General features: G+C 35.9%; 1 protein-coding gene across 4 annotated transcripts; it reads left to right on the forward strand.

Annotated features, from left to right (window-relative positions):
- The first annotated feature begins 1,817 nt into the window (after positions 1-1,817).
- On the forward strand, positions 1,818-12,350 carry si:dkey-256h2.1 (uncharacterized protein LOC337520 homolog). Of its 4 annotated transcripts, none has more exons than XM_061674781.1 (12): positions 1,818-2,417; positions 3,359-3,498; positions 4,352-4,527; positions 6,032-6,192; positions 7,692-7,832; positions 8,340-8,461; positions 9,156-9,324; positions 10,458-10,603; positions 10,689-10,804; positions 10,860-10,986; positions 11,810-11,943; positions 12,115-12,350. In XM_061674781.1, the coding sequence occupies exons 1-12, from the start codon at positions 1,960-1,962 to the stop codon at positions 12,238-12,240; spliced, it is 2,016 nt and encodes a 671-aa protein (XP_061530765.1). In that variant the 5' UTR covers positions 1,818-1,959; the 3' UTR covers positions 12,241-12,350. The 4 variants fall into 4 exon arrangements, with proteins under 4 accessions (XP_061530765.1, XP_061530766.1, XP_061530767.1 ...); XM_061674782.1 differs by lacking the exon at positions 4,352-4,527 and having other exon boundaries at positions 1,818-2,220; positions 2,351-2,417; XM_061674783.1 differs by lacking the exons at positions 11,810-11,943; positions 12,115-12,350 and having other exon boundaries at positions 10,667-10,804; positions 10,860-10,981.
- Positions 12,351-12,719: the final 369 nt, after the last annotated feature.

Genomic DNA, 12,719 nt, shown 5'->3' on the forward strand with positions numbered 1-12,719 from the left:
ATATATATATATATATATATATATTCTATAATGTTCAGAAAATAAATTTGAAAAACATGCTGAATAAATGCAGTTGGCACCCTCAGTTCCTTTTGCCCATCAGACCTACAAAGGTTTGAAACTTTTGTACTGGAAATTGAATAGGGAAAAAAATATATATATATATATAAATAAAAGGTAACTTTTTGTCTGCACACTTTAATCAAGTCTTTACTTACATTTGCGAGCTGCCCGACGTCTTGCAGCTTGAGTGGAAAGAAATGTGCGTCAAAAAAAAAAAAGATGTTTCCAAATGAATTAAGTACTTATATATTAATTTAAACGTAATGCTCACCAGTGTTTTTCTTCAAGTATTGTGTTGGTGGTGCAGGTTTTCTGGCTATCCTCGTCAAAATATCTTCAATTAAATTTGACTCTGCACATTTGATCTAATTAAAAAAAAAGTGCAATAGACAAATATGATTTTGTAATAAAAGAAAATATACATATTTCTTACCTGACTCGTGCGCTTGTCTCCATCCAGACAGAAGACATTAGTCAGCAATAGAAACAAAATAAGTTTAATCATCTCCATTGTCGTCCACTTTCTTCTGTAATGTAGAGGAGTGTTGCTGTGTTTTATAAATGTTGCTACTGTAGGTAGCGGGCAAACCTCTGATGATGATAATGATGAAGATGCACCACGGAAGGGTGTTTACCTCCACGCATAATTAATTACACACACACAAAACTCAATCTTCTCCACGCCTTGATCCATTAAATCAGCAATTTTCACTTTCCTCAAGAGACGTTTATGAATAGTGACAGCAGCTCTAAGTCACTCACACCCAATTAAATCCTCATACGCTATTCTGTACTGTAATTATTTTTTAAATACTCAACAGTCCTTGGTAGTATTGGATTATATATATTATTTCCATAAATAATATCGTTTTAATCTCATGAAATAAATGCTTTCTAATAAATATATATAGTTTTCAAATTGTAAATAATAACCAACCCCTTTTTGTTGTGCTAGGTTTTTTAATTTTTTTCTTAAATTGTGGTTTCTGCTGTGTTTTGGATCAAAATAAATGTTTGAGGTAACATTGTGTCACAATAATATAAATAATAAACAACACATTGAATTTTATGATAAAATCATGTTCTAATAAATATAAATTACTGTATATTTTTTACATTTTGTGAAGAAAATATACATTTTGTGTTGGATAAAAAAAATGAAAAGAAATTCAGTTATATATATATATTTTTTATATATATATTTTTCATGATCATTATTTGTTTTCCTAATATATGTAAAACATTTTTGATTTCATATGCTTTTAAATCTGTTTTGTATTTACAAAGTGGGAAAACAAAAACGTTTCCCCAAAAAGTTTTTAAAAATATCTGTGTTATTAGTTATTTTCAAAACACGTTTTGGATAAAACATGTTAATATATATGGTCAGAAATTTGGAGACACTTTCTCGTGCTTTTAGATGAGAAACTGCCCAAACCTTTCAATGGTAGTGCATATGCCCACAAATTCACAATGATGATTCATTCAAATAAGAATAACTATTTTGTATGGCTATAATGTAGAAGTCATTGAATTGAAGTGAACATTTGGACGAAGACGCAGAGAACAGATTTTCGATTTTTCTAATCAAACACAACATCTTTAAAACTGTTTTCCTTCGTGATTTCATGTTAGTACATCGAAATTATGATTACTATCCAATGAGGAAGGCTACGAACAAAGTCACTTCCTACGTGTACAAAAAGGCAAAGTCGTATTTGCGTGCTTTTCGACCCACTGCAGCCGCCGTCGTCGTCTTCACTCTGACGCGCCTCTAAACACGATGAGACGATTACCCAGCCGCCACATTTCACAAGAAATCCGTCAACAGTTCCAAGAATCAACATCAAATGACATAAACACTCTTACGTTTGCCGTTCGAGCCGAACCGCCCGAATGTTGCGTTCAGTGTCTCCTGTGCTCTACTTCCTGCTTGTAGTCAGCGCTCACGTGACGGTCGCCGCGAAGGGCATACCGAGGCGGCGGCTGAAGCTGGCCGACGATGAGGCGAGCCGAGCGGCATCGGAGTCCCGCGACAACTCGGTGGAGTGGAGACAGTCCGGAGGTCTGGAGCCGGGAGAGCCGGCTGCTGCGTTCACGGTGCCGACTCTCAGCGGGGAGTTTGTGTATCTCCCGGGAGCAGCGGCTTCGGCGGAGGTCTCGGTGCTCATTCACGCGTTCACCAACAAGTCGGCCTTCCTCGAGTGTCTGTGGAGCTCCTCGGCGTCCTTGGCCAGCCTCGTCGAGGAGCTGCCGGCCAGCGCTCAGGTGCTCTTTCTCTCCCTAGACGACTCTGCCGCCACAGACGCGCTCTGGATGCGGGAAAGGCTGCACGTCGCCGCCAAAAAACACGGGTGACTCACTCACTGCTGTACAACACTAACGAGATAACTAATCCACTGTTCCTATCTAAAATCAAATCAACTAAGTTACTTTCTTTTGTACTGTTCAAACATCTGCAGAAAAAAAAAAAGTAGAGGTGGACCGATACCAATTATCAGTCGGCAAGGGTGCCGATAACCGAGATGTGGAGCCGATATTTATTTGCAGTAAAATGGAAAGTATTGCCGTCAAAATTGTAATAATAAAAACTCCTACATTTAATTTTGTTTTAATGCCTTTAAGCATACGTTTATTCAACAGCTTTTTTTCCCCCATCTTACATCTTTGTTTGAAATATTCTAACAAAAAGTACAGCCAGCTCAGCAGCATGCCTTATGAAGTTACATGAAAACTAACATAAATAAATAGCACCCTAAAGTTTTCTACTGTACAGTAAATCCATTTCTCAAAAGTCTCAGTGGAACTGAAATGTTAAGCTCTCACTTATCTATGTTTTAAATTCAAACAAAAAAGAAAAGTGCAGGGAGTTTCCAGGGTCAGCAGCATCTCTTATAAAGGTAACTGACATTTCACATAAATAAATAGTTTTCCCAGTTTTAAATGGATCTCTTATCGACCGTTGGATTAAAAGAAAAGTCAAAATGCCAAATATCGGTGCCGAAAATACTCTTACAAATTTATAATTTAAATAAAAATGATCGTGAAAATGTATTTTAATCGCTACTATACATTAGAGTTGGCCAATACAGACGTGTTTAAGACGTAGAAAACATAGACTACAGTGGCCACTTTGTGTCAAAAAACAAATTGTTACGGCAATGTACCACAAATACACATCAATGGCGTTAAAACATTTTTGTCAGTAAAAGCAGACTACAAGACAGACGGTTTGTTTTCAAACTTTTACACATCCAAAACCTTAAGTGCAATTTGTGTGTGTGTGTTATGTTAGTCAAGAGGAGGTTCTGTCCAGGCTTCACGTGTCGCCGGTGCCGGTGTTTGCTGTCGGCAACTGGATCGCCGGCGTCTTGTACTCCTGGGCCTGCGCGGGGCACAATTGCGGCCTGGCCCAGGCCGTCTTTACGTCACAGGGTAATCGAGCCTCGCTTTCTTGTATGGCTGAGCGATGTTGGCCTTCAAATGAAATCTCTTGATTTATTTTCACGAAAATCCAATTTCCGGTTTTAATCGTTTTCAATGTTTAACGATTCGAAACCGGTTTTGGTTTGGGGTTGTTTACCTACAGAGATTTGCTTCTCCCGATAGCAAATGTGCTTTGAAACACCTTTTATGTCCTAGGATTAACTTTCATCGACTTCCATAGAAATAATACAAATATTTTTGATGATGTGAAGTAAGTGCTTCCTCTTGGGAAAAATGTCCCTTAAACAAGGTATTAAAACATGCATCAGTAATAAAAGACCCTATTTAAATGTACTTCTTTGTTTCTGTTTTCCGTCTCTTGCTGTCAAGAAATGGGAGACTATCGTACAAAATCAATTTTGAGGAAACAAAAAGACTCGCTTGCACCGTTAACCAAATAAGAGGCAAAGTGTGCTTGCTTCAAGCTGTTTATTTGTCACTGCCACTTGACGTTTACTGTAAAACCGACATATAAAACAAAACAGAATTAAGCGTCCTTTCTTTAATCTCCAAAATGATACCAATAAATGTGTCTAATCGAAGTCCGCGAGCTTAATGCTAGCATACAATACCACACGCCACGCCACAGATGAGCTAACAGCAATTGGCACAGATGTTAGAGTAATTGTGAACTTTTAAACAGCTGCTACTTTAACACGCACAGAGCAGCGACACATACAAACAGAGGATTCAAAAAAGAAATACTCTGCAAATTGGTGCTGTAAAAATGATGATTACATGCAAAAATCCGCGGTGTAACTCAACCTGCAAACTTTTCTTATCGTGCTTTCCACGCACGCAGGATGGGACGTGCCCGTGATTGTCAAGCGCCTGGACGCCAGATACGATTGGCTGACGGGGCGCTGGGCCACGACGCGTTACGAGCTGAGGGACGCGGGGGACGGCTGCGAGCCGTCGCCGTCTGTGGACGGTGCTGTGGCCTGGCTGTCGGAGGGAAACTGTAGCTTCTTCGCCAAGGTCACATCAAAATCACAAATATTAACAACATGAAAACACGACAGGAGCCATATGTGACACATTAGGAAGAATGTGAACGTGTGTGTAGTTACACAATATTTCTACAATATTGTTTTCAACGTGATTATAATTAAAATGTTTTACAGGATTGTAATGAAAACACAATGTGTGAAAACAGAAACATCCACATTTTGTAGTGTTTTTAAAGTATACTGCGTCATAATACAATATGACATTGTTATTAGCGGTTTGATTATTTATAATATAATTATTCCACATGAATATAATAAAAACATTATGTGCAAAATCTGGAAAATTCAGTGAAAGAAAAGAAATGCCTAAAAAACTTTACTGTTTAGAAAATATATATTAGAATTAGTTTGTTATGAAAAGTATGATTACTATTATTATTATGACTATAATATATATAATAATCATATCATTATTATTATATAATTCTACTACTGGAATATAATAAATAAAAGGGAAATCAGGAAAATTCAGGCCTGTACAAATGTTTTGTAAAATTATGTTTTATTTTTGTTAGTCGTATAATTCCGTATTATTATATAATTATAAAACCAGAATATAACAATAAAAACAATCTCCAAACTTTAGTTTTTTTATGTAGGAAAATTCAGGGAGAAATAAAATCAAAAAATTAGATGCATTTTTTATTATGTCATTTTAAAAAGTATTACTTGCATAATTCCTAACTATTGTATAATTATATAATGGAATGTATTTTTTTTAAAAAGAAATAAAAATATCAGAGCATTGTACAGTGTTTTTCAAAATCTGGAATATTTTAGGATGTCAACATTTTATAGCTTTCTTTAAATTCTAATGTACTAATTTCTATTGTTGGTGGTATAATTCTTTACTGTTGTATAGTATAATGCCATAATTTAATAAAGCAAATACATCAGAACATTCTAGTGTTTTTAAAATCAAGAAAATTCAGGGCGACAGATATCTATACATCTTAGAGGGTTTTTTTAATTATACACAATGTTTATTAGTAATTAATAGTATAATTCCTTATATTATAATTACAATACTGGAATAGAATTGTTTTTAAAAATAAAGAAAAAATGCAATAGAAGAACATTTAAAGTGTTTTTATTTAGTGTTTTTTTAAATTAGGAAAAAATGAGGGGAAAAAAAAGTCTTAAAGTTGTACAGTGTTAATGTATTCTTATTATTATGTTCCCTTCCTACACACTAATTGTATAACTTTTTAATTACTTAAGTTTTTATAATACCGAACTATGATAAAAACACAATGTGTAAAATATGGAAAATTCTATTAAGATATCTGTAATTATTTATGATATAAATAAACTTATTATATAATTTTACTATAAAAAAATGTAAGCACCATTTGTGAACATTTGCAGGAGAAACTAAAAAAACAAACACGAAAACATTTTACATGGTGTTTGATGCTCTCCAATGTCCAGCATGCGCTTGACAGGAAGTGAGCGGTGTTATCTCGCCACAGGTCCAAAACATGGCGAAGTCCAACGCGTCTGGCGTGCTGGTCTCCGCCCTCCCGGGAAACGCCATCCGGGACATGAACTGCGTGGGCGCCGAGTGCTTCGCGCCGCTCAGCCTGCCCGCAGCCATGGTGCACCTCCAGCCGGCCGTCACCCATGCGCTCAGGTTACCTAATCCACCACCACGAAGATGACATTTTAACGCTGTTATTAAAACCCTCGATAGCACCGAGAACAGACAAGGTCATTTGGTTTAATGCTGATGCTGTAAAAAGGTTATACGTTTATGCCCTATGCCTCAAAAGTCAAACAATAAGTACCAAAAAGTAATCGTAAATTTCATTATACAGTGGTGTCTTGACTTACAAGTTTCATTCGTTGCGTGACCAGGCTCATAACATAAAACACTCGTATCTCGAATCATCTTTCCTCAAAGAAATGAATGGAAATGCCATTAATCTGTTCCAGGCCCACAAAGAAACACCAACAATAGGATTTTGTAAAAATAGCACTCTATAGTATTATACTTTATAAAAATAAACAGTAATGACATAATTCAATTGAATATAAAGAATTAGGCAGTTTGTGCGTCATCAGAATTCAATGGGCATTGTGCTGCTCATTCTGGTGTGAACACCTTATCCACCAGGAGTCAGTGTATTACATGGAGAAATACTACACGTAGGTTTGAGGATGAAACGTAGACGACCGGATAAAATCGTCATCAGAGATCAAAAGTAGTATTTTTTTTCAAGATAAAATATTTTCTTGAAAAAACATCTTACTATTTTGTGAGATTAAAAAGTCATACAAAATGGATTCATCTGTCGATTATTTTTTTTAGGTTACACGATGAATCGGATAAAAAACCAAAATAATTTCCATCCCTATATTCAGAAACAGGGCATTATTTCAAATTGGCAGTGGAGCAAATGCACAAACATAAATTGATTATGATTCTGTTACTAGTTTGGTGCATAACGTCAGAAAATTGGCAAAAACGTTGCTCGTTGTATTCCAAAGTAAAAACCATCCATCCATCCATCCATCCGTCTTCTACCGCTTATCCGAGGTCCGTTCGCGGGGCCAGTAGCTTTAGCAGGGACGCCCAGACTTCTCTTTCCCCAGCCACTTCATCCATCTCTTCCGGGGGGCGTTCCCAGCCCAGCCGAAGGATGTAGTCTCAAAGTAAAAACATGTTTGCAAATGTCTTATTTTCATTCAACACAACGATAAACGGTCTGCTTTCGTGGAAGACTACAGAAATCTGTTGTTGAGATGCTAATGTTCTAAAGATTTGCACAATTTCAAATTAAACAATGTCTCCCAAAGATTAATCGATTACGAAAATAGTTGTTGATTAAGTTGTTAATCGATTAGTTGTCGATTAATCGATTAATTGTTGCAACTCAAGTCATACTTTTTCTAGATGTATTTATTTTTCTCACTAGAAAAAGTCCAAATCTTGAGTACAGATTAATTACTTCTTGTGGGACTTTTTTTTTGTTTTCTTTTCTTTTTATTATTATTTTTTTTAATAATTGTTAAGTGTCTCACTTTGGACATTCATTATAACCATAATAATGTATAAAGTAGTCGTTCTTAATTCCACTTTTTTAAAATGTCAATCTGCTGTTTTTGTGCAGTTGATATTTTGTTGAACAGATCTGGTGTGGACGTGAACGTGTCTTTCCAGACCACCCCCTCCCCCAACTTCTTCATCGCCATCGACCAGCAGGGGGCGCTGGCCGAGATGGGCTGGTTCCTCTACCCCTCGTTCAGCTTCATCAACTGGCAAGCGCAGTGGTGAGTGTGTGAGAGAACTTGGCGGGCGGGACAGCAATATGAAATGCGTCACTTCTGACGTCCATAGTGTTGTGTTGTTGCTAAAGAGGCACAAAGAATGTCAGTACTTGTCACTGACCAGCAGAGGGCGCAGTTCGTTCAGGCCCGCTGTCTAGACAGGCAGGTAGGAAATGAAACTTGAAAAAAAATATAAACAGAATGCTCATTTACAAAAAAGTGTCAACAAAATGTACCTTAAACAATCTGTGGTCAAATATTAATGTCTTTGGTGAAGCAGCATGTCGCTCATTACCCAAGGTTATTTTGGCATGTCCTGTTCAGAGTTAAACAATTGAATGTTTGTCACCACGTTTAGTGTAAGTACGACAGCAGAAGAAGACAAAAAAATAAAATAACATGAAAAAATACAGCTATGGCTATTTCCAGTATTTTATTACAATAAATCAAATCAAAATGTATTTGATTGTACATTCCTGTGATAATGTCAGTGCATATTTTTGTGATCAGGTTTGACTTCTCGGCAGCCTTGCAACTGAAACTGGAATCTCCCGCCACCGTGCTGCCTGTCTTTGACAAAGTGCAAATGCAAAGCGACAAAGGGGCTGTGGCTGATGTCAACATTCCGCCAGGTGGCGCTCTTTGGCCTTCATTTATTTAAAGAAAATCAAAACAAAAAGTCCTTAGTTAACCCTATTTAACTGCCCAGTCTTATTTGTTTATTATTTTTAAAAATGTCTTTAGTTAATCCTATTCAAATTCTTTTTTAAAAATATTTGTAATTTATTTTAGAAGGAAAATATGATTATTAACTATATTTAACAGTTCCTTATCATTCGCCTTTTTCTAATATTAATTCAATTTAATTGCGCTTTGAAAAAATTAAGAAAAACATTGTAAAAATCACTAATAAAAAACTAAAAATCAGTAATTTGTTAACCCTATTTAACATGTTCTTTTCAGGCGACACAATTTAACAAAAACTATACAATTATTCACTACATTTAACTGCCCCCTTATCATTTGTCAATTTTATTTTAAAATTAATTAACTCAATTGAATAGCTCTTTTAAAAAAAAAAAATCACTCGTAACTCTATTCATAATTTCTCAATTATTCAAAACATTCAATTATGTCCTGAGTTAACTAATTATTTTTTTCCCTCTATCCAATACTGTTGACTATTCTTGCTGTTGCTTATGTCCGCTTGTACTTATATCTACATTTGCCAGTGACATGTTCATGCAAATATAGCGCGTTACCTTAACTTCATGGAGCTTGGAACTCTTTTGTGTTGATTGCACTCCCCTGCTTGTGTGCGAGCAGACTTGTCCGCTTTTGACACGCTGATGTTGGACGCGTCGCTGTCGTGCCCTGGCAGCAGAGACGCGTCATGTCCCCGGTGGGATCACACCGTTCGGCTTTTTGTCTGCTGCGATCGCCTCGGACCTTACTGCCACGTCGAGCTGGGACGTTGGATCACCGCTTTCCGAAGGTGGGTGGGTTTTAACCAACCAAAATACAATGGACCCCCGCATATTTGACGTGGCAAATCCACTGTATTGGATTATTGTCCGATTTTTCTTGAAAAGATAGTTTTCATCTTGAAAAATGCTTGTTATCAAAAAAAGTCTCAAATTAAGCACCATTATCTTGTAAAATACTACTTTTTATCTTGAAAAATACTTTTTTATTGCTTTTCTGCTAAAAAGCGTTGGTTTTGTCTAAGAAAATGCTGACTTCATATCAAAAATATGAATTTATGGCTTAAAGATTTCTTGTTTTTATCTCACATAAATGACAGACTACAAAATTTTATCTACAAAAAATTACATTTTATTTTACAAAATAGAACTTTATATCTTGAAAAATGCGATAAAATGTGATAAAATATTCCTTTTTGTCTTAAAAATAGTATATTTCGTAAAATATTACTTTTTATCTTACAAAACACATTTTTATCTCACAAAATACTAAGTTTTCTTTCAATATGGTTTCTTGAAAAAAAATCTGAATTTTTTTTAAATACATTTTTTTCTGGGAATAGCTTTTGTTTTTTTCATACAAAATGTATTTTTTTATATGCAACTCAAGAATAACTGTTTTGAAAATATGACTTCATTTTGAGAAATGGCCTTTCTCACACAATGTATTTTATCTCACAAAATCTGAAAGAAAAGAGAGAAAATAATTTCTCGAAAAATACCACGATCTCAAACAGTCAATGTGATTTTTTTTTGGTCTCGCAAAATACATATATTTTTACTTGAAAAATAATTATTGAAAAAAATATTTTTTTTGTCTTGAAATAATGAGATTTAATGAATTTTTTTCTAAACTTTTTTTTCTGAAAACAATAACTTAAATATAATTGGATATAAAAATAATCAATACAAAACTAAAAAATGGCTTATCTCGCAAAATATTTTCCTTGAAATATATAACTATGTTCTCATAAACATGTGAGTTTATTCTCCTATTATTATTTTTTATTTTAAGTGTGACCTTAAAACACCTCCGAACAGTCCAGTTGTCGAAAAAATATAAATACCAGAATGATATTGTATTGTTGGTTACTCCGTCAACCTTGTGTTCTTATCGTGTGTGTGTGTGTGTGTGTGTGTGTAGAGGGATTGGTCGCTGGCAGACGGATGTGTCTCCTCTCCTTCCTGTGCTGGACGCCGGTGTTTGCCGCTTCACTATGAAGACGGCACCGTGGGCCATGCCCTGGGTGGTTTCCCTCAACCTGAGGTTCAGCGTGGCCAACCTCACAGGTAGGACTGGGCTCGGTGAAGCAGCATTTGGCTCAAGACAGCTTTTATATAGTGGTTACTTAGTAGGGAATGATTTGGAACACAGGAGAGAAGCTCCGCCCCTTCCGAGTGATGTCACTGTACGACGGCGGGACCTTCGACAAGACGTACAACCGGCGCTACCCGCCGATCGAGTTCCCCGTGCCCGCCTCTACCAAAAAGGTAAGACGCTTCACGTACAAGATGGCCGACGGTCCTGACGGCGTGTGGCCCGCAGGTGGAGCTCTACGCCGTTATCACGGGACACGGCAGCGATGACAACGGATGCGCAGAGTTCTGCGTCACCTCGCACCACTTCCTGGTCAACGGCGTTCACAACAACACGCGATCCTTCGACTCTGCGGGTGAGCGGCGCTGTTGTTTAATGCTCAATTCATTATACTCACTTGACATTTAAAAAACAAACAACAAAAAAAAGGTTCTAATTGATAGAACAGAGGCAACAAATCTTAATTTGTAAAGTCATATTCTTTATTAATTTATTACAATATTAAATCTGAATCTACCAAAAAATACATTATCTAATGACTACATAGTAGCAATATTACGAGAAAAGTTGCCATTCTTACAATTACGCAATAGTAATTTAACGGGAAAGGTCGTCGTTCTTCTACAAGAAGTATTTTTTATAAAGTTGTCATTTTTCATGAATTCATTTGTCATTTTACAACAAAAAGGTATGATTTTAGGTTAAAATCATGATGAATATAAAGGCGTATTTCAATTGTAATTTTAAAACAAAAAATAATTTGATGCAGTCGTAATTTAATGTGGAAATTCATAAATTTAAAATTTTCAAAAATATAAAAAGAGGAAAATGCGGAATTTTATGATTCAGATTGATGATGATAAATTTGTAATATTTAGAGAAAAGTTATCATTTCATGAGGGGAAAAAAATCCAAATTTACAAGTTGTCATTTTAGGAATATAAGATTGTTAAGCAACGTGAAAAGTCGCAATTTTACAGCCAAAAAAGTCACAAAAATAAATACTGTATATACCTCAGAGAATAAGGTCGTATAAGTGCAAGAATACATTATTAAGTGAAAAAGTTTCAATTTTGTGAGAAATGGTGAATTCCACAGATTTTGTGAAAAAACAAATATGATTGCCAAATTTGATTTTGGCTTATTTTGTTGAAGTCGGTCTTTGTGGGTTTGAGCAGGCTCAGCGCTGGGCTGCGCCGAGCACGCGAAGGAGGGTGCCGTGCCCAACGAGCACGGTACCTGGCTCTACGGCCGTGGAGGCTGGTGCGACGGACTGCAGGTGGACCCCTGGAGGCTCGATGTCACCACACAGGTACAAGTCACAAATACACTATTTGGAAAGTAGGGGTGTCTGCAAGGCCATGGAGGTATCTGAATGTGATTGGATGAACGAGTTGGTGGGTGGGGCCTGCGGAAGCGAGTGAGCGAGCAGGCTTGTGTTAATAATGAATTAATATTTGTCTAATGTTTTGCACTTTTGCAGTTGGAGGTTAGCGGGCAGGCGTCCAACACGATCCGATACTTGGGCCTGTTCAACGGGAAAGACCCAGACCCGACTCAACAGCCGGGTTACATCGTCATGTCTTCTTTCCTCGTCTTCTTCAAATGAACACCGCAAACTTCCTCTCGGCACTCCTTAAAAATTAAACATTCATATTAAACTATCCAAAAATGTTATATTTATTTTTTAATAAAAAGTACAAAAATAATTGAGCAGAACTCCTGTCCATAATGACTTTGTTTATTCTATACGTTTTCATTTTTAAAAATCAAAATAATGATTGAGCCTATATCTAAAATGACTGTTTTAATATTTTAATAAACATTTTAAAAATTAATTGAATGCCTGTCAACCACTTAATTTATTTGATATTTTAAAATAAATATAATTAATGGATTTTCCATTCCAGTGACTTACATTTATATTCTAACGTTAGATTTTATGTGTATGCGCGTGTGTGTATAGAAGTTTAAAAGAATTATTCTTCCCTTGTACACAGTGTTTGGTGCCATAGTGACTATCATTTAAAAAAAATAAAATAAAAATTGTCCATCATGAATTTACTATAGTTAAATGTTTGAATTAAA

The sequence above is a fragment of the Phycodurus eques genome, chromosome 4 (assembly GCF_024500275.1).
Source record: "Phycodurus eques isolate BA_2022a chromosome 4, UOR_Pequ_1.1, whole genome shotgun sequence".
In the NCBI taxonomy this organism is placed as follows: Eukaryota; Metazoa; Chordata; class Actinopteri; order Syngnathiformes; family Syngnathidae; genus Phycodurus; species Phycodurus eques.